The sequence below is a fragment of the Vombatus ursinus genome, unplaced genomic scaffold (assembly GCF_900497805.2).
Source record: "Vombatus ursinus unplaced genomic scaffold, bare-nosed wombat genome assembly UNPS02014813.1, whole genome shotgun sequence".
In the NCBI taxonomy this organism is placed as follows: Eukaryota; Metazoa; Chordata; class Mammalia; order Diprotodontia; family Vombatidae; genus Vombatus; species Vombatus ursinus.
The window spans coordinates 33,705,086-33,727,939 of NW_020954591.1; the positions used below are offsets into that span (position 1 = coordinate 33,705,086).

A 22,854-nucleotide genomic window follows, 5' to 3' on the forward strand; every position below is an offset into this window, starting at 1 on the left:
GCAATCGATTCAACTGAAGTTAGTACAAGACAGTATTCTTCTCTAACTTCAGGGAAGTCAGATGGAGAAAGTGAGTTAAATAAAGGCTGATGTTCAAGAAAATCATATAAAACCACCAATGACTGGTTTCAGGGGATGAAATACATCATGGTTTATTGTCATTATTAACCAAGCCTACAGATAACTTATTCTGAATTTGTGAATGAATAAAAAAACCCACAAAAACATTTGTACATTCCTGAAAAAACAAAACAATTTGAGTTACCCAAGAGTAGCTTGAGCTATCTTGGGAAGTAGTGGTTTTCTGTCACCAGAGGTCTTGAAGTAAAGCCTGGATAACCCCTGGCTGGGGATGAGGTAAAGGGATTCTTATTCAAATACAGGTTGGAATAGATAGCCTTCAGATTTATCTTTCAGCTGGGATTCTTTGATTTTGTGGAGAGTAGAGACATAGTAGAGATCACACAGAAGGCAATGAGGCTTAGAATAAGTGGACCATCACTTGGGTAGCGTGGGAATGGGGCACTGAGTGGGGACGGAAGATGCTATTCCCAAGCTTTTCTAAACTCCGTTGGACCTCAACAGTACCCCCATTCATAACATTTAGAGCAAAAGACTCGGCTTCCTATTTCACTCAGACGAATGAGGCCATCCAAAGTTAGTTACCTCAGCTCCTCTCTTCTACTCAAAACTTCTCAGCATCATTATCCCCTCTGGTGACAGAAGAGGGGCTACCCTTCCTTCTCATTCAGGCTAATCCTTCTATCCCTTCCCTGTAATATCACTCCATCCTCTCCCCTCAAGGTCATGCTCTGACAGTATAGCCTTTCTACACTCTATCTTTTGACCATCTCACTCTCTTCCACAGTTCCAAATACCACCTCCCCTATGTCGACAATTCCCAAATCGGTATCTTCATGTTGGACTTTCTTCTAAGCTCTAGATCCAAATTTCCCACTTACTACACAGGTTTTAGCCAAGTGTCCCTCCATTACCTCAAACTCATATGTCCAAAACCAAGTTTATATCTGCTTTTCCTTCTGATTTCAATATTTTCATCAGTGGCATCACCATTCACCAGCCTCCCTGTTGGAAATCTTGGTGTTTGTCATTCAATTCAACAAACATTTATTATCTTTCATTCTTTCCTTTCCCTCACCTATTATATATAATTAGTTACCAAGTCCTGTTGAATCTATCTTTCATCTATTCCTCAACTATTCCCATCCTAGTACAAGGCCTTCATTACCACTTGCCTGGACTACTACAATACAATTACTACTTGCCTGGATTACTCCTAAGAGGTCTTACTGCCTCCATTTTCTTCTCCTCTCTTTCAGTATATCCTTCATTCTTCTATCAGACTACAATCTTTTTTATGAATCTGGTCATGTCACTCTTCCACTCAAAAATCTTCACTGGCTCCCTATTGCCAAGCATGTAACCCTCTGACTCCTTTTGCCTGTCATTCAAGGCCATCTACAGTCCGACATCACATATTTTACCAGTCTTATTTCATATTCTCTTCTATAGATTCTATACTCCAGCCAAACCAGGCTCTTTGCACCTCTGATGAGTTGGTGTTTTCTTTCTTTTGTATCTTTCCCTGTGTTGTTCCTTAGGCCTGAAATGCTCTCTTAACCCTCATCAAATTCATATCTACGCTTTAAAACTAAATAACCACACTCCCTTTGAAATTCTCTCTGATTCTCTCCAAACTTCAAGCTGGTACCTTCAGACCTCATAGAGGACTTTGTTTTACTCCTCTATGTGATGTACTTATGAGGTAATATGGTGTACTTGTTCTGTACCTCAATGACTATCAGCTCAATAAGGGTAGAGGTTATGTCTTAGCCTAAACAAGTTCTTTCTCTCAGTGTCTAACACAGTGTTCTGCACAAAGCAGAAATTATTCAGAAGAGACAGGAAAAGCCCAGAATCATCTACAGGGACTATGAGAACTAGAGTAACTAGCCCTAAAAATGAATTAAAAGCCGGAAAAATTATATGCTTGCTAAAAAATATCAAAGAGGCACAATGGTGGGGATGGGGATGACTACAGAAATGATAAAAATGAAAAGGGAACAGTCTTTAAAGGATTCCATAATTTTGTGAGTGGAATGTTTGTGGTAGCAGAAAATTATCTAAAGAGGAGGGAAAAAAAAATGGCCAAAAAGCCTTTTGTTTGGGAGGTGTGATGATTCACAGCTCATCACAGTGCCTTTTGCTATGATTATCTCCCACCCTTGTAAATTGATGGGTACATTTAACAAAATGACAACTTCTAAGCAAGCAAATCCAGAATGGCCAATTATTTCAGACTTCTTAGACAGATAAATTGAGATTTATTCAAATAAAGGACCCAAGTGTTTGTGTTCTCTGTTGCAAAAGTATTTGTTGCACATCAAGAATTTGAAGACATTTTCAAAGAAGCAGGAGAAGAGGCCAAGACTGAATCAATCAAAAAGACAGTTGCAAGATTCATGAATGTAAATCAGTGTTTTAATGCTTCAGTGTAAGCAAAAATCAAGCCAAAAGCAAGAAATTAAACTCCAGAGTATACTGCAAAAAGTATATTGCATTTACAGATGTGTGATTATAAATGGAACTAGAATAAAATATAACCATTGAAAGAAAATTGGTAAGTTTTTAACCTCATAACAATAATACTGAGATGGATGGATGGATATTCTTCAAATTTTAAAATATACTACAGGCAAAATCTTAAATTCTGCCAAATCCTGCCCCTCATCGCATCATAGGCTATTCTGTTCTCTAGCCTATGACCTCTCCCCCAGTTAGTATGCACACAGAAACCCTGAAACCTACAAATCAGCCTGTGTAGCCTCCCATCATTCTTTGCTCCCTTCCTATCCCCCATGCTCACCGCTCAGCAGCCTTGGTGGGAACAGATTATAGGTGCTGTAGATGTCATTGGAGAACTGTAACTGGAGTTCAGGGCTCCCCAGCAGGAGTGGTGTCACCTGGTCCACTTGGAAGGGAGTTTTCTCAAGAATGACAACTGCATCATCCCCATCTCCATCCCCAGAGGTCTCGTTTACCTGTGGGAAGATGAAGAATCAAGGAAGCTCAGAGCTTGTTTGACTTCACACTATCCTCCTGGTTCTTGTGGCTAGAACTGACCTATCACTTTAACCTGGCCCCTTTCCTTAACAGAAAGGTTAAGTAACTTGCCCAAGATCACAGATTGGTCAGTATCGAAACCAGAATTAGAATTCAAGTTTCCCCACTCTTAGATTTTTTTTTATTTGTTCGTTTGTTGTTTACTACTTCTTTTATGTTGTGTTGAAATACTTTTATCTTTTTTTATTAATTTATTTTGATTTATCAACAATCACTTCCATAAGCTTTTGAGTTTTAAATTTTTTTCCCTCTCCCTCCCCCCACCCCAAGACGGCTTGCAATCTGATATAGGCTATGCAAATATATACATTTCTATTAAACACATTTTCACATTAGTGATATTGTAAAGAAAAATTAGAACTAATAGGTGGAACCATCAGAAAGAGAAAACAAAACAAAACAGAAGAAAAAAAAATGTAAATAGTATGCTTCAGTCTGCATTCAAACTCCATAGTTCTTTCTTTGGATGCAGATAGCATTTTCCATCATGAGACCTTTGGAGATGTCTTAGATCCTTGCATTGCTGAGAAAGGCTAAGTCTGTCAACGTTAGTCATTGCACAATGTGGCTGTTGCTGTGTACAATGTTCTCCTGGTTCTGCTCACTCCATTCAGCGTCAGTCCATACAAGGCTTTCTAGGTTTTTTTGAAGTCCAATTGCTCATTGTTTCTTACAGAACAAAAGTATTCCATTACATTCACATACCACAACTTGTTCAGCCATTTCCCAATTGATAGGCATTCCTTCAATTTCCAGTTCTCTGCCACCATAAAAAGAGTTGCTACAAATATTTTTGTACATGTCCCCACTCTTAGATTAAAGGGTTCTTTGGTGAATAATCAGTAGGGACTTTAGACTAGAAACATTAGGGATTGAGAGAACTTGGCCAAAAATAAAAGACACAGAAGCTTAGGCCTACTGACCTCAAAATCTAGACATGGGTGAGAGAACCAGATATTCTGAGATCCAAGAAAGTTAGGGACGTTGGGTAGCTATGATATTTGGACTAAGCAGTGCCCTCTTTGCTATTACTAACCAATTATAATTTCTCAAGAACAATCTCCCTGCTGGGCTCTTAGAGCTTAGAAATTGTTTCAATTTTTTGTCTTAAATCTTTCAGCACCTGGAACATTGTGTTTACTAAGTGCTTAGTGACTGTTTTCATCTTCCTTTTGTGTGTGGTCCTGTTATGTTTATTAACAGAATTATTAGTTATAATTTTATTAATAATAAAAGTTAGCAAGGTGGCACAGTGAAGAGACCAAGGGATCTGGAGGCAGGGAGACCTGAGATTAAATCCTGCCTCAGACACTTATTAACAGTATGACCCTGGGCAAATCCCTTAACATGTCTGGGCCTGTTTCTTCACCTATAAGGAGACAATAATAGCAGCTACCTCCCACAGTATTGTGAGGATTAAAGGAGATTTGGAAAGCACTTTTGCAAACCTTAAATTGCTAAATAAATGGGAGCTACTATTATTATTAATAACATTTATTCTGCCTCCCTCATTAAAACAGTGCCCTTGAAAGACTGGGCGATGCCCTCCCCAGGGGGTATGCCTCCACCATTCTTAGTATTTCTCCTAGTGCTTAGTGGTAATAATTCGTATTATAGCTCACATTATTAAAGTACTTTAAAATCAACAAAGTATTCTTCTCAAGACCACCCTCTGAGGTAGGTAGCACACGTTTTATCCCCATTTTGCAAACTCAATAAACATTTATTAAGCACTGAGGATACATAATGAGGCAAATGACAGTCCCTGCCCTCAAGAAATTCCAAGGAAACTGAGTCAGACTGACCTGGAGCCAGCCAGGTGGCACAGCAGACAGGGAAACAACCTCTAGAATCAGGAAGAGCAGAGTTCAAAACTAACCTCAGATACTAGCTGCCAGACCTTGAACAAGTCACTTAACCTTTCTGCCTCGGTGTCCCCATCTGTAAAGTGGTGGTAATAATACCCTACCTCCCAGGGTTTTTGTGGAGGTCAAATGAGATAATGATTATAAAGGGTCTGGCACACAGCAGGCAATACATAAGTGCCGGCTGTTATCATTTACTATCATTATTATTCTTGCTCTAGGGCAAAGAACAAATTAAAGTGTCAAACCCAAGGGCATCAGTCCACCAAGTACATCTCCCAGGGGCGAAATCCGAGCAAATAACAGAATGAATGAATAGAGCTTGCACAGGACTCTCTGTTCAAAGCGAAGTAAAGGCTGTCACTTTCCCTCTTCTAGCCCCTGGTTGGTACGTCCCATACCCCCGTATTCAGTGATTGGTACGTCCCGTCCCCCGTATTCAGTGATTGGCACGTCCCGTCCCCCGTATTCAGTGATTGGTACGTCCCGACTCCCGTATTCAGTGATTGGTACATTCCCCGCAGCCTAAGTGCGGAAAGGAAATAATGGGCCACAAAAGTGAGGCTTGGTACAGGCCCTTCCGTCTCACTCCCCCGAAGAGCGGAAAGAATGGTACCTTCCCATGGAGGAAAATTATTTTATCCCGCGAAGACTCTTTGAGCACTTTCTGCAATCGGAAGCCAGAGAAAGGGAAACGGGTGGAGGCAGCGGTTCCGTTCCCAACGGGCTCTTTATCACCTCCTGGCCCAGGAGCCAGGAGCGACTCCTTCTCCTTCTCCTTCTCCTCCTCCTCCTCCTTCTCCTTCTCCTCCTCCTCCTCCTCCTCCTCGCGTTTTCTCTTACCGGGTTGAACTGATGGGTCTGCCATGCTAGCTCCTTTTGTGGTGTGCGCACGCGCGGCGGAATGGCGCCTTTAGCCCTTTTCGCGGTTTCAACTGGACTACAATTCCCAGCATGTCGCGGGTCCTAAATCCGCTATCTCCGAGTCGGCCATGCGCATATACGTGCTGTACTAATATGGCCTGTATCACGGAGGATTGTGGGGTGAGTTTGGGAATTGATGCTCAATCCTCAGCCCCAGTTACACTCGGAAAATCATTTTTCCCAGTTACATGTAAAACCAATTTTTAACATTCTTTTTTAAAATTTTGAGTTCCAAATTGTCTCCCACTCTCCTCAGAGACAGTAGGCAATTTGATATAGGTCATACATGTGCAACCATGTAAAACACATTTCCATGTTAGTAACGTTGTAAAAGAAAACACAACCCCCCTCCCCCCCCAAAAAAAACCCACACAAAAAAAGTGAAAAACAGTATGCTTTGATCTGCATTCAGACTCCATCAGTTCTTTCTCTGGAGGTGGATAGCATTTTTCATCATGGGTCTTTTGGAATTGTCTTAGATCATCATACTTCTGAGAATAGCTAAGTCATTCACAGTTGATCAGCATACAATGTTGCTGTTACTGTATGCAATGTTCTCCTGGTTCTGTTTACATCATTTTGCATCAGTTCATGTAAGTCCTCCAGGTTTTTCTGAAATTATCCTGTTTGTCATTTCTTATAACATAATAGTATTCCATTACGATCACATACCACTTGTTTAGCCTTTCCTCAATTAATGGGCATCATGATTTCCAATTCTTTGCTGCTACAAAAAGAGCTGCTATAAATATTTTTGTATAAATAGGTCTTCACTCCTTTTTTTTTCCTTTTTAATCTCTTTGGGATACAGATCTAGTAGTAGTATTGTTGGATCAAAAAGTATGGACGATATCATAGTCCTTTGGGCACAGTTCCAAATTGTTTTCAAGAATGGTTGGATCACTTCACAATTCTACCAATGATGCATTAGTGTCCCAATTTTCCCATATTTATCATTTTCTTTTCTGACATATTAGTCAATCTGAACTCCGAGATGTTTTAATTTGCATTTCTCTAATCAATAGTGATTTAGAGCATTTTTTTTTTCATTTGACTATAGATAGCTTTTATTTCATCATCTGAAAACTGCTAGTTCAAATCCTTTGACCAATTATCAATTGGGGAATGACTTGTATTCTTATAAATTTGACTCAGTTGTTTATGTGCTTGAGAAATGAAGCCTTTATCAGATATACTTGCTATAAAATTTTTTTTCAGCTTTCTGCTTTTCTTTTAATCTCGGTTACATAGGTTTTGTTTGTGTAAAACCTTTTAAATTTAATATAATCAAGAGTATACATTTTAGTTTCATAATGTTTCTGTCTCTTGTTTGGTCATAAATTCTTTCCTTATCCATAGATCTGACCTTGCTTTCCTAATTTGCTTATGGTATCACCCTTTATTTGTAATCATGTACCCATTTTGACCTTATCTTGGTATACAGTGTAAGATGTTGAGCTTTATCTAGTTTCTGCCATACTGTTTTCCAGTTTTCCCAGCAGTTTTTTTCAAATAATGAATTCTTGTCCTAAAAGCTTGGATCTTTGGGTTTATCAAACACTAGCTTACTATAGTCATTTACTACTGTGTCTTGTATACCTAATCTATTCCACTGATCCACCTGTCTATTTTAGACAGTACCAGATTGTTTTGATGATTACTGCTTCATAATACAATCAGAAAATAATTTCTTAAACACTTCCTATAGGCAGGACTTTACGGGATACAAAGGGGAAAAAAAATGTAAACAGTCCTTGCCCCCAAAGAGCTTACATTCTGCTAGGACTTCACAGCTAGTGTACAGTTAAGTAAATGCCAGGTGATTTGCAGAGGGAGAAAGCACTAAAAGGCACCTCAATTTCTGTTCAGCAACATTCATTCTAGACTTCTTTGGCTTCTCCACCATACTCCCAGGAAACTCATCATTGGGAAATATCATCTTCCAAGATCCAATCTTACTTGGTACTTACACCCCATCAGTACCTTCTGCCTCTCTGGGGTGGGGCGTAGTTCTTTTATGTGTTGTATTTTGTCCATTAGATTGTAAACTTCCTGAGGGCAGAGACTGTCTTTGTGTGTGTGTGTGTGTGTGTGTGTGCAGTGCTTAATAAATATTTATTGACTAAGACTAGCACAGTAGCATCAGAGCTGAGTCTTGGAGGCAGCCAGGTTGTCCAGTGGGTACAGTGCTGGACCTAGAGTGAGAAAGACTTGAGTTCAAATACTGCCTCTGACACTAGCTATGTGACCCTGGGCACAAGTCACTTGACCTCTTTCAGCTTCAGTTTTGTCATCTGTAATGGGGGAATAATAATGTCACCTACCCCCCTGGGGATATTGTGAGGATAAAATGACATAATATTTGCAAAGTGCTTTGCAAATCTTAAGGAATTATATATTGAAAGTAAAGGGAATTCCTTCCAGTTAGGGATGGAATCATGCATTTAAGGAAAAAGTAGGCCACTTGACTGAAATGTTCTGTGTGTATGTGTGTGAAAGGAAGTAAGATAAAATAGATGTGGAAAGGTAAGTTGGATTGTGATCTTGGAGTGTTTTATTTTTTTAATTAATTTATTTTGAATCATCAACAATCACTTCCATATGCTTATGAGTTTAAAATTTTTCTCCCCCTTCCTCCCCACCACCCTCCCCAAGACAGCTCACAATCTGATATAGGCTATACATGTACATTCCTATTAAACATATTTTCACATTAGTGATGCTGTAGGTAAGAATTAGAACCAATAGGAGGAACCATCAGAAAGAGAAAACAAAACACAACAGAAGAAAAGAAATAGCAAATAGTATGCTTCAATTTGCATTCCAACTCCATAGTTCTTTTTTTGGAAATGGATATCATTTTCCATCATGAGGCCTTTGGAGATGTCTTAGAGCCTTGTATTACTGAGAAAGGTTAAGTCTATCAGTATTAGCCATGTGGCTGTTACTGTGTACAATATTTTCCTGGTTCTGCTCATTTCACTCAGCATCAGACCATACAAGTCTTTCCAGGTTTTTCTGAAGTCTGCCTGTTCATCATTTCTTAGAGCATAATACATTCATATACCACAACTTGTTCAGCCATTCCCCAACTGATGGGCATCCTCTCAATTTCCAATTCTTTGCCACCACAGAAAGAGCTACTATAAATATTTTTGTACATGTAGGTCCTTTCCCATTTGTATGATCTCTCTGGGATATAGCCTTATAAATGCTATTGCTGGGTCAAAGGGTATGCACATTTTTATAGCCCTTTGGGCATAGTTTGGGGTGTTTTAAATACCAAGCTAGGATATTGGTATTTTATCCTAGAGGCAATAGGAAAGGAACCACTGAAGATTTTTGACTTGTGCCTCAGTATGATTATTAAATTGAGGGAGGGAGAGAGGGAAGGAAAGGGAAGGTCGGAAGAGAGAGTTGACATGTTCAGTTTAAATGCTTAAAGGAGAAGGGACTAGAGTCCAGGAGAGAAACTAAGTCTGGGTATATTAACTTGGAAGTCATCTCCTGTCATCCTCAACTCCTTACTCTCACTCCCCATATCCTATCTGTCGTCAAGGCCTGTTGATTTCGCCTTTGCAACATCTCTCAAATACACTGCCCTCTTCTGACACTGCCACCACTGTGGTGCTTGCTTGCATTCATCACCTTATAGCTGGACTATTGCAATAGCCTGCTGGAGGGTCTGCCTGCCTAAAGTCCCTCTCCAGTCCAATCCATCCTTCATAGAGCACCAAAGTGATTTTCCTAAAGCACACCTCTAATCTTGTCACATACACCCCTTCCAGTAAATAAACTCTGGTGTCTCCCTGTCATCTACAAGATCAAATACAGGATTCTCTGTTTGGTTTTCAAAGCCTTTCATGACAGCCCCCTCCTGTCTTTCTAGTCTTCTTACATCTTATTCCCCACCACTTCCTCTATGTATTCTTTGATCCAGTGACACTGGCCTCCTTGCTCAGTATATTGATGGGTATATTTGACTCCATCTCTTAGCTCTGGGCATTTTCTTTGACTGTCCACCATACTTGGCACATCGTAGGCCTTTAATAAATGTTTGTTGACTACCTGACTAGAGATATTTGAACCTATGGGAGCTAATGAGGTCACCAAGAGCTCTGTATGGCAGAGCTTTGATGGATAACTTTAATTACCGGGACAAAGATGATGATCCAGCAAAAGCAGAACCTTAAGGATGAATTTTGCATGTGGGGCAAACATCATGAAAGGCAACTTAATTTTGAGAGCATTTAGGGGTGCAGAAGAGAGAGGCAAAGAACTCAAGTTACCACATGGCTACTACTGGAGGCATAGTGAATAGAGTGCTGGCCAGGATTCTCTGGAATCATGCTTGGTTACTGCATTGATCAGAGTTCTTAAGTCTTTGCAAAGTTGTGTAACTTTTTTTTTTTACTTTATTTTTCTTGATTTTTTAAATTATGTTTTCTTTCACAACGATTATTATGGATATGTTTTGCATGACTACACTTGTATAACCTATACTGAATTGATTGCCTTCTCACTGTGGGGGGTGGCGAGGGAGGGAGGGAGAGATTTTGGAACTCAAAAGTTTTAAAAACAAATGTTAAAAATTGTTTTTACATGTAACTGGGGAAAAATAAAATACTAAACAAAGTTGCCTGTATTTACAATGTTATTGCTATTGCATAAATTATTCTCCTGGTCCTGCTCAGTTCACTATGCAACAGTTTATACAGGTCTCCCCAGGTTTCTCTGAAATTGTCATCATTGTTTAGGGTGCAATAATATTCCGTTGTATTTATATGTCATAATTGGTTCAGCCATTCCCCAACTGATGAGCTTCCATTTAGTTTCCAATTGTTTGCCACCATAAAAAGAGTTTCTATAAATCTTTTTGTACATATGAGTCCTTTTCCTCTTTCTTCCATCTCTTTGAGGAACAGGACTAGTAGTGATATCACTGTGCCAAGGGGCATCGTTCCAAATTGCTTTTCAGAATGACTGAATCATTTCCCAGCTTCACAGTGCATATGCTCCAATTGTGCAGATAAACATTTTTCAAAGGAAGAATTGAAAATTATAAAGGGTCACATGGAAACATGTTCCAAATCTTTGATAAGAAGAGAAATGCAAATTGAAATAGCTCTGATGTTTCACCTTGTACCATGCAAATTGGTAAAGATGACAAAAGATGGAAACAATCATTGTCGAGCTACAGGGAGAGACAGACACAACAATGCTGTTGGTGGAGCCCAACTCCTCTGTATTTCAGCTTGGAATTATGCAATAAAAATGACCGAACTGGTCATACCCTTTGGTCTTTTGATCGTACTAATGGATATGTACCCCAAGTCAAAGCTGAAAAAAAGGTCAACAAAGAAACAGAAAGTATGCCAAAATATTCACTGCAGCATGCTTTGCCACTGCAAAACAAACTGGATACAAAGGAAGTGACCATTGATTCGGGCAGGGTTGAAAAACTGGGGTGTATTAATGTAATAAAATACTGTTGTGCAGTAAAAACGACAAATATGAGGAATTTAGAAAAACATGGAAAGATTTATGTAAACATGTAAAGAGAGTGAGCAGAACTTAGACAACAATATACACAGTGACTACAACAATATAAATGAAAAGATTCCAAAAAATTTTGAAGAACAAATACTTAAACATATCTCCTCCCTCACAGCAGAGAGGTGAGAGACAACTAGAATGTTGTTGTTATTCAGTCATTTCAGTCGTGTCTGAATCTTCCAAGACCCCATTTGGGGTTTTTTGGCAAAGATACTGGAGTGATTTGCCTTCCTTCTCCGGCTCATTTGACAGATGAGGAACTGGGACAAATGACTTGCCCAAGGTCACACAGCTTACTGAGTGTCTGAGACCAATTTAAACTCAGGAAAATGAATTTTCCTAACTTCAGGCCCAGTACTTTATCTACTGCACTACTTAGCTGCTGAATAAAATAGAATATTATGTATTCAATTCAATAAACCTTTATCAAGCACTTACTATGTGTCAGGCACTATGCTAAGAGCTGGGAATACAAATGAGAAAAAAACAAAGACAGTCATTGCCCTCAAGGAGCTTATTACCTAATGGGGGAAACTGGAAGGTAAGGAAGCAAGTAACACCATGGGATACCTGGGCACTTGTTCTGTGCAGTTATTTCTAGGGAGACCTGCAGATGGAGAGTGGAGTAAGCTGGAAGTCCAATTTCTGGCCCCTGTAAGGGAAAGCTTTGGAATGAATTTAGTACTCCACCCTCTAGCCCTCCAATCAAAGGGGAAAGGAGGTTGAGGAAGGTGGTATCCAAGGCTTGAATTAGCGTTATGGTGATGAGACTAAAAGTGATCAGTTTATCCTAGAAGAGGCATCTTGTTCCCTACAGTTGAAACCAGGCAGAGCTGCAGATGGAGTGAGCTAGAAATCCCATTTTCCACCATGTATATTGTGACTGTATTGGTAGCTTTCATTTAATAGTTTTATGTCACAAGGGATCATTCAATCTGGATGAAGGTGTCTGAAATGGTGTAAAAGTGTAGGAAAAGCCTCCTTCAGACTTTGTGGCCAACTTTATGCCTTAGAAAGTCATTAGACTTTTGAATGGTCCATTTGCATATAAATGAAACCTGTTTATTAAACCCTTTCTAGTACCTGATATTGTGCCAATAATCACTGGGAATAAAGGTATAAAAATGGCAGTCTCTGCCCTCAAGAAGTTTATATTCTGATGGGGAGACAAGACATAGTAGAGTGATGGGAAGGGAAAGGTATTTTGGTTTGGAAGTCCCAGGGATGATGGGAAGAGCAATAAGAATAGTAATGTTGATTTTCTTTTAGTTCTCAGCGCAGGAGTCTGGGAGAGGGGGAAAGAAGAAACGGCATCAAGGCAAAATATGTTTGGTTGGAGTAAAGAAGCATGGTCACAGGCAGGAGTCTGAACTGAGTGCTTTTCTGAGGATAATGTGAATGTTTAGTGGTCAGGAAAACAGAGAGGAGCAATTGGCAAATTGCCTCTCTCCTCCCAGTCAATTGTATAGAAAAACAGGAGAATTGAAGAGCACTAGGCTTTTTGAATTGTGGGGTTAGAGAAGACCTTTAAGAGTCATTGGACAGCGAGGAGATCAAATCAGTCAATCTTTGAAGAAATTAATTCAGGCCATTCACTGGAAGGTCAAATGCTGAAGTTGAAACTTAAATACTTTGGCCACAAAATGAGAAGTCAGAACTCATTGGAAAAGATCCTGATGTCAGGAAAAAGAATGAAGGCAAAAGGAAAAGGGGACAACAGAGGATGAGATAGATAGTGTCATGGAAGCAACGAACATGAGTTTGGACAGGCTTTGGGAGATAGTAGAGGATAGAAGGGTCTGGAGTGCTATGTGGGGTCACAAAGAGTCAGATACCACTGAACTACTCAACAACAACAAGAAGGAAGGCTCCAGTTCAGATCCAACCTCAGACACTTAGCTGTGTGAACCTGAGCCAGTCACTTAACCTTGTTTGCCTTACTCCATTGGAGAAAGAAATGACAAACCACTCTAGCATCTTTGCTAAGAAAAACCCATAGACAATATTGGTACGGTATGGTCCACGGGGTCATGCCACAACTGAACACCAACAACTACAAAGACAAACAAAAGGGACCAATTCATGGAGAGGAGAAAGCTGGGGCTAGGATTTTACTGCTTAGGAGACAGCAGGCCTTAGAAGGAAGATTCTGAAGAGCAGAATAGGAGACCGCTCTTGGTCCTAGGGTTCAAATTCTGGTTTGTCCTGAAAGTACATAGCATATACTAGGCCAATATCTCAGGTGATCCAGAGCTTAGAGGTGGTGGAGACCACAGCAGCAATGTCCCCAGGAGACGAATTATAGTCATCTGGGAGCAGTATGAAGACATCAAGAGAAAAGAAATTGGGATCCTGCAGTATTAGAGTTTAGGAAGTTAACAAACATTTATTCAGCACCTAATTTATGCCAGGCACTGTACTAAGTGCTGGGGATACAAAAAGAGGCAAAAGATGCTCCCTGCAGCACTAATGCATTGTTGGTGGAGTTGTGAATTGATTCAACCATTCTGGAGAGCAATTTGGAACTCTGCCCAAAAGGCCATAAAACTGTGCATACCTGTTGATCCAGCAATAGCACTACTAGGTCTGTATCCCAAAGAGATCATAAAAAAGGGAAAAGGACCTACATGGACAAAAACATTTATAGCAGCTCTTTTTGTGGTGGCAAAGAATTGGAAATTAAGGGGGTGTCCGTGAATTGGGGAATGGCTGAACAAGTTGTGGTATATGAAAGTAATGAAATACTATTGTTCTATAAGAAATGATGAAAAGCTTCTCAGCAATGCAAGAATCTAAGACATCTCCAAAAGTCTCGTGATGGAAAATGCTGTCCACGTCCAGAGAAAGAATTATGGAGGAGTTTGAATGCAGATCGAAGCATACTCTTTGCTCTTTTTTTTTCTTGTGTTTTGTTTTATTTCTTCTTTCTTGTGGTTCTTCCTGTTGGCTCTAATTCTTCTTTATAACATGACTAATGTGAAAATACATTTAATAGAATGTATATGTAGAGCCTATATCAGATTGCATGCTGTCTTGGGGATGGGGAGGGAGAGAAAATTTAAAACTCAGAAGCTTATGGAAGTGAATGTTAAAAACTAAAAATAATTTAAAAAAAAAAGAAATGATGAGCAGGCGGATTTCAGAAAAACTTGGAAAGACCTGAATTGCTGAAGTGAGCAGAACCAGGAGAACATTATACACAACAACAGGAACATTGTACAATTATTAACTATGATGGATTTAGCTCTTCTCAGCAATAATGTGATTATTCCAATTATTTGGAATTATTTCAATTCCAAAAGACTCGTGATGGAAAATGCTATACACATCCAGAGAAAGAACTATGGAGTGTGAAGGCAGATCGAAGCATACTACATCTTGTGGTTTTTCCCGTTTGTTTTGATTCTTCTTTCACAACATGACTAATGTGGAAATATTTTTAACATGATTGTACATGTATAACCTAAAAAAAAAAAGATAGTCCCAGCCCTCAAGGAGCTTCCAATCTAATAAGGGAGACAACATGCAAACAAATATGTACAAAAAGGTTATATAACAGGAAAGATAGGAAGTAAATAAGAGAAGAAAGATGATGGAATGAAGAGGGGTTGGGCAAGGCTTCTGGTAGAAGATGACATTTTAGTTGGGACTTAAAGGAAGCCATGGAAGCCAGTAGGATAACTGATGTAAAGCTAAATTCACTGGTGGTGGCTTGTGAACTATAAATTAGGAGTATGGGCCTGCAGAATACCATAAACCTGGGGTTCAGATAATCTCAGGGACCTTACCTGTGAATGTAAATTGGAAGTAGCAGGTAGCCCAGAGAGGATCCTACAAATGAAAATTTTTTTTAAAAAGGAAATTAGAGTATAGGGAAACCTGAAGACTTAAAGCAAAACAAAACAAAAAATAAATTTTTTTTAAAAGAAAGAAAAAAACTCCAGGGATAGAGTAATGGGAATAGGAAGCCCTTACTCCCTCTTCCCTGCCTGAAATTCCTCCATCTTCCCCTTTCCGAGGGCCAATAAGGCTAAGGGATTGCAGAGTGGCCTTTATCCATTAAATAATGCAACTAAGACCCAGAGGAGTTAATTGGCTTGCCTATGATTGCACGGGTCAGTGATACAGCCAGGATCCAAACTCAAATCTTCGAAATCCTAATCAAATGCTCCTTCCATTGAACCACCCTGCCTCCCCATTTTCCATATCATTATAGGCAAACTCCTTTGGAAAGACTAGGTATAAAGTGGTATGCCTAAAAGATTGTTGTTATTTCCTGTCTCTTTGCTGGCTAGGCTATTTCTACTCTTCTTTTGATTTTCTTTCTTCTTTTTTTTTTTTCCCAACCTGATCCTTCTACTCCAGCCTGGTCCAGGGTCCAAAGGCCTTGAAAAAACCACAAGGGCAAAACTTGGAGTGAAAGAACAATTTCTAGACACCTCAGAAAGGCAGGGTCCCTATGCTATCCCCCCTTCACTATCTGGAGAGGTGGTGGGAACTAATCGTGAGTCTTGGAATCCTCTCTCTCCCTAGCCTGTCTGTGGTCTCTGGGTGGCCCTCTGACTAATGTATTGGGAGGTAGCCCCTGAAGTGCCACAGAAGGAAGGAGGAGTGGGGTAAAGAGGAGGATTAGCAGGTACTTGAGGAGCAACAATCAGAACCATCAGAGAACAGCCTTCTAAAAATTCTTCCTTGCCCTCACCTCTCTTGTTCAATCATATTGTAGGCTAATCCCCACAACAGTTGGTCTGATGGTTCATATTTGAGACTGGAATGCAATGAGACACTCATAGACCATTTGACAGTTAACAGAAGGAAGTTTACTTAGCCATAGCACGAACAGGACATTCAGCAAGAATACAGTATTGATTTACCTCTGTATTGGCCAAGCTGGAGTTCAGATCAGAAGCATGTGTCAAGTCAGAAGGAAAAGCCTCTGATACCTTCTGGGGTGACCTGGTCCCTGTTTCAAGCCTTAGTTCCCTGGACCAATTAAGTCCAGAGGATAGTTTCAGTCTCTTTTAAGGAAAAACTTGCCTAACCTTCTGGGAAATAGTGCTTTAAGATATTGCTCCCATCACACTCCAGTTCTTGGTTGCAAAACCCTTAAGGGTCTTTTAGTGGACCTTCTACCACTTTAAATGACTTTAGGACCATGACTTAATAAGCCTAATTTCTGGATAAGAGAAGCCTAGGGTGGACAGCATTGGAGGAGGAGCTCAGTGCATGTGAAAGAAAAACAAAATCAGAAAAAAAAAGCAAAAAACAAACAAAACAAAAATCAAGCAATGGAACAGTACCTTGAAGGAGTGACCAAAAATGGAAGGGAATGAAGACCAGGAAACCCAGCCTTCCCTGTTCTGAAGGACTGTCTTGGATCTGAATTACCTAATCCATGTGGTGGGTGATGCAAAATGTTGCCATTCATAGTGAGTTTCTCAACATAAAGGTGTGAAGATTTAGCAGAGTGGAAGTACCGCTGAGATTAATAGGTCTGTTTTCTGTGAGTTACCTTACCAGGCAAGGGCACTGGATGCAGAGTAAAGTCTGTTTGGTGAAGGGAGCCAATCAGGAGCCTGCGGGGAGCTAAAGTCGTGTTCCCTCTCAGACCGCCTTTGCTTCCTGGTCTCAGTGCCTTTTCTCAACAACAATAATAATAATTGTAGCTAACATTTATGTGATACTTACTATGTCCTAGGCACTAAGCGATTTTACAAATACCTCATTTGATCCTCGCAACAACTATGTGAGGCAGGTGTTACTATCCCCATTTTATAGATGAGGAAACTGAGGCAAAAAGGTTCAGTAACTTGCCCAGGGTACACAGCTAAGAAGTGTCTGAGGTCAGATTTGAACTCAGAACTTCTTGACTCCAAGCCCACCTCCATCTATTGAACTACCTAGCTGCCGCAGCAATCTCCCAAATCTGGAAGCGCCTGTCTTTTGAACTCCTATTCATTTTTTTTTTTCTTTTTGGTGAGGCAATTGGGGTTAAGTGACTTGCTCAGGGTCACACAGCTAGTTAAGTGTTATGTGTCGGAGACCGGATTGAACTCAGGTCCTCCTGACTTCTACTTTCTTCAAGAACTAGCCTAAATGTCATTTCCTCCGTGAGACCTTTTCTGACCCTATTGGACATCTCTAGTCATCCTGATCGATATCTTGCCACTAGATCCAGATGGCTCCAAAGGAGAAAGTGAGGCTGGTGACTTTGCACAGCCCTCCCTCACTTAAATCCAGTTCACTTGCATGTCATGGCATCACCTTCCTGATGTCATGGTCATCTTTGAGAATGGACAAAAACAGGGGCAGCTACGTGGCACACTGGATAGAGCTCTGGCCTTGGAGTCAGGAGGACCTGAGTTCAAATACGGCCTCAGACCAAACACTTGACACTTACTAGCTGTGTGACCTTGGGCAAGTCACTTAACCCCAATTGCCTCTCCAAAAAAAAAAAAAAAGAGAGAGAGAGAGAGAGAAAGAGAATGGACAAAAACAGTAACAACAACCTGACCCTGTCAAAGTAAATGACTTTTCCTTTCTGTGACCGCTGATAGCTTGTATCATAGTCATTTGTGTATGTTCTCTCTCCTCTCATAGATTGCAATCACTGTGAGGGCTGGGGCCTGTTATTTATCTTTGTATCTAGTGCAGGTTTCCCCACCCCTGATTCTAGTGCATTACTCTGCACATAGTAGGTATTTAAGTAAACTTTTACTGAATTGAATTGGGCTGTGGTTCTAGAGAGCACAGACTGTAGTCTTATAAGGAATTTTGCTTATATTAATCCTGCCCATTCCACGAATCAGGGAATTTGGCAGCTGGGACCTGAGAGATGTTAGTCCAACTTCTTCATTTTATAGATGGGAAATCGAAGCTCAGAGGGGTTAAGAGACTTGTAAGTGGTCACACAGCTAAGACTCTAAGCTCAATGCTCCTTCCAGATCAAGGTGGTGCCACACCCCAAACCCCTAAATGTGGGATAACTGTATTCCTTAATGATCCATTGTCTGTCCTTGTAGGATGATACTTATCTTTGCATGGTAAGTTATTATTGGTTGTAAGTCTATCTCTTTTGCCTTTTGGAATTTTGTATTTCAAGATCTCTTTTCATTTATAGTAAAAGCTGCCAGGTTTCATGTGAACCTAACTGAAGTTCCTTGGTATTTTATCTGCTTCTTTCTGGATGGTTATGGTATTTTTTCCTTGTGAAAGATCTAGATTTTGATTGACCTTCCTGGAACTTTTCCTTTTGGTGCTCTTTCAGGAGATGATTGACGCTTTCTTTCTGTCTGTAAATTACTTTCTGGTTCTATTAGACCTGGGCAGTTTTCATTTATGATTTCCATGCTGGTTGGCATTGTGGTGGTTATTGTGCACTGCCAGGGGGCTTTCAAGGGTCCCAACCTAGGGCTTTTTCAGGTGAGTCCTCTGCTCTTGCTGCCTCTGGAACACAGAGCCTTTCAGGCTGCATGTATCCCATTTCTGCTCCTGCCGGTACTAACTTTGCTTGAGGAGTTTGCTTTCCTATTGACCGTGGATCTCTCTCTGACTTTTAATGTATGGTTCTGGGGTATAAGAAATCACTTGCTATAGTTTCTTATTGGATTCCTTGATCATTACTCTGGGGTGAATTTCAGGGATTTGCTGGGTAGGTATGTGGGAGCAGGGCAGCCTGCTGCCTGTTCAGGCAGCTATCTTGGCAGGAAGTACTTAAAACTTTGTTTTTTAAGAAATTGCCCTCCATAAAATACTGGTGTTTGGTTTGAATTTAGCAGAGAGGAGATTGATCTTACTGCCATTGGCAAAAAATGCAAACTTCTAAACTTATGTAGCCCTTTACAATCTGACCCCAGCTTATCTCTCCAGTAATTTCATATTACTCCCCTTCACATACCTGACATTTCAGCCAAATAGACCTACTCATTGGACTCCAAACTCAGAATTCCTTCTTCTGCTTATGGGTCTTAACAGAAGATGTTCCCCATGCCTGGAATGAGCTTTTTCCTCAGCTTGAGCGTGTAGAATCCCCTTTCCTGCCAGGCTCAGTTTGGGCATCACCGCCTGAGTAAAGCCTTTCCTGGTCCCACTAAACTGTTCGGTTTCTCGAGTTTCTCAGATTATCTTGTATTTTCTTATGTAAATAAAGTCTGCTTCCCAAGTTCATTTCTTCCTCTCAACTCCCATTACAACCCTCTAGGTTCTGGTTTTTATTTCTTTTTGCCCAGTCTATAATAATAGTTGCCTAACTAGTCTTCCAGCCCATAGTTTCTCTGCTTTCTATTCTATCTTTCATATACTTTCCCAAACAATCTTTTTTAATGTGCTGATTTGACCATGTTGCTCCTCTAATCAAAAATTTTTCAATGGTTTTGCATTGTCTTCTGAATAAAGTATAATAAATTACTGATCCCGACCTTCAAAATCTTTTACAATCTAGCTTCAACCTACTTTTCTAGCCTTATTTCATAGTGATCTCCTTCATTTTTTCTGCCTTTGGCAGATGCAGTGGCCCATATCTGTAGTTTCTGATGCTAGGCAGCCTGAGGCTGGTGGATTTCTTGAGCTCAGGAGTTTTGAGCTACAGTAGGGATAAAGTCAATTTATTGTCCATGCTAAGTCTGGCACAAATATGGTGAGCCCCCAAGAGCAGGGTGCTATCAGGCTGCCTAAGGAGGGACCTAGGTAGGAAAAGGAACATGTCAAAGCTTCCATGTAGTTCAGCAGTAGGATCAGGCCCATGAGTGACTGATAAATTTCTAGTCTGGGCAAAATAGCCCTAGTCCTACATTCTTACTCAGCCAAAAAGAAAAAAAAAAACTATTCTGCTTTTCAGCAAACTAGACTAATCTTCATTCCTTTTCCCATCCTGTCTGTGTGCCTGGAATGGGGTCTGATCCCCATTCATTTTCATCCATCAAAGTCCCTTCCTTCTTCAAAGCCCAATTGAGGCACCATGCTTCCAAGAATACTTTCTTGACCTCCCTCTCCATCTCAAGTCAAAGATATTTTTCCCCTCTCCAGTTTATCGTAGCACTTTGCCAGGACTTTTCCTTTTTACACAACCTCTTGGTATAACAGTTATTTGTATGTATGCCTTTCCTCCAATTAGATCATAAACACCTTGAAAGCAAAGTGTCTATCTTTGTATCCCCAGAGCCTGTGCTGGAGTTCATCTAAGGTTCCTTTCAGCTGGGAGTCCTATCATCCTCTTAAGTAATGAAGTCCTAGAGAGAAAGGAGGGGCTGGATATGTGCTCAGGTAGTAGGCGTTTCTCAGGAAAGTACCTTTCTTTTCCATCAGCTATAGAAAAACTGATTTCAGAGATTGGCTCAGCCAAAAAGGAGCACAGGTAGGATCTTCAGCGCCTAGACAATGTGCTTACTTTTCATTCTCATTTCTTCAATTCAAATTGATTTCACACAAAAATTTTTCAATTTCACATAATCAAAACAGTCTATTTTCTCATCTGGAATTGCCTCTTGTTCCTTGTTTAGGTGAGAACTCTTCTCCTAGCCAAAGCTGTGAAAGAGATCTGATCTGGTTTTCTTCTAATTATGAAAAAAAAGATGTGATCTTGAATGTTCAGGTGGTATAACCATTAACCATTTTGAGTTTATTGTGCCAAACAAGCGTAAGAGGGTGGTCAAAATCCATTCTCTGCCAAACTGCTTTTCAGTTTCCCAGCAGTTCTTATTAAATAAGGAGTTCTTCCCCAAGTAATTTATGCTCAGGCTTATCAAACACTGCGCTGTTAAGTTCATCTGTTTCTGACTCATCTGTTCTGTAATCCATTTTTCTATTTTTAAAAATAGTACCAAATAGTTTTGATGAGGATTGCTTTGTAACACTGTTTAAAACATGTGAGAGCTGTTTCCTTTTTATTCCTTTTTTCATTATTTTCCTTGAAATTCTAGCCCTTTTGTTCTTCCAAATGAATTGTTACCATTTTGTCTAGCTCTATAAAGTATTCCCTTTGTAGTTTAATTAGTATAACACTGTAAGTTAATTTAGGTAGTATCATCATTTTTATTATATTGGTGTGACTCATCCAAGAACAACGAATATTTCTCTAAGTATTTAACTCATTATTTCTTTAAAGAGCATTTTGTTATTGTGCCTATAAAAATCTTGAGAGTAATTCAGACCAGTTCAACAAGTATTATTAATCCCTGAACTCAAGAGCTAGGAATTTTTAGGGGGTCCAGACCTATGATTTCATCAGGGTTGGGAACTTCTGGTGTAGAAACTACCTCTTCTTACACAGATCACCAGCTGTCTTTTCTTTCTTTCTTTTTTTTTTTTTTTTGGCTAGGGGTTAAGTGACTTGCCCAGGGTCAGATAGCTAGTAAATGTCAAACATCTGAGGCCAGATTTGAACTCAGGTCCTCCTGACTCCAGGACCGGTGCTCTATCCACTGCACCACCTAGCTGCCCCTCAACAACTGTCTATAAACTTATTCCACTCAAATCCCTTTGGTGTAAAGATTAATCTGGAATAATGGTAGGGGAAAGGAGGAGGAAGCAGGCAAGGAATCAGGGCAAAAATGGGAAAAGGCTAGGGTGGTGGGTATAATGGGAAGTAGATTAAATTCTGTGAAAAGTGATAGTTCTTCCAACTCCACAATCTGAGATTGCATACCCTGAAAGTCAAATTCCTTTCTCTCTAAGCCAGAGCCTTCCCATCTTTTCAAATATAGGGAATTTTTTTTTTAATGTAAAAAACTTTCCAGTACCTTCTTATTAGAGCTAAATGAATATTTTAAAAAATGACAATGCCCCTTACAACAAACTGCATTTCCTAGGTTGGAAGTCATTAATCACTGTAAGATTTGCTGGTGCCCCATGAAAATTACCTAGGTATCTTGAGAATGGATGATCAAATTGGTTATAATTCTAGGTACTGAGGCCCTAGAAATTTCTCTCTATATATCCCACTTCTCCATCCCCCTCCTTACTCACAACCCTGTCCCTTCCCTTTTTTCACTCAAAATGATTTTTTTGTTTAGCACTTTCTTTTTTTAAATTTTTTTTTATATTTATTTGGCTAGGCAATGGGGTTAAGTGACTTGCCCAGGGCCACACAGCTAGTAAGTGTTATATATCTGAGGCTGGATTTGAACTCAGGTCCTCCTGAATCCAGGGCCAGTGCTCTATCCACCGCACCACCTAGCTGCCCCACGCTTTAATTTCTTTAAATAATATCTATATAATTTCTTCCCATTAGATTGTGAGCTCCTCGAGGGCTGGAACTGTTTTTTGCCTCTCTTTGTATCCCCAGTGCTTAGCATCATGCCTCACTGATGTGCTTAATAAATAGATGCTTATTGACCAACTGACTTTATAATTCCAAAGTCCTGACATA

General features: G+C 40.0%; 1 protein-coding gene across 1 annotated transcript in view; it reads right to left on the reverse strand.

The window, feature by feature from the left end:
- Window positions 1–5,901, reverse strand: part of DCPS (decapping enzyme, scavenger) — a 44,027-nt gene extending 38,126 nt beyond the window's left edge. Inside the window, exons 1-2 of the mRNA XM_027835273.1 lie at window positions 5,626–5,901; window positions 2,888–3,062 (exon numbers count right to left, since the gene is read on the reverse strand). Of these exons, the coding sequence (XP_027691074.1) occupies window positions 2,888–3,062; window positions 5,626–5,877 (427 nt within the window). The 5' untranslated portion in view covers window positions 5,878–5,901. The remainder of the gene's footprint in view (window positions 1–2,887; window positions 3,063–5,625) is intronic.
- Window positions 5,902–22,854: the final 16,953 nt, after the last annotated feature.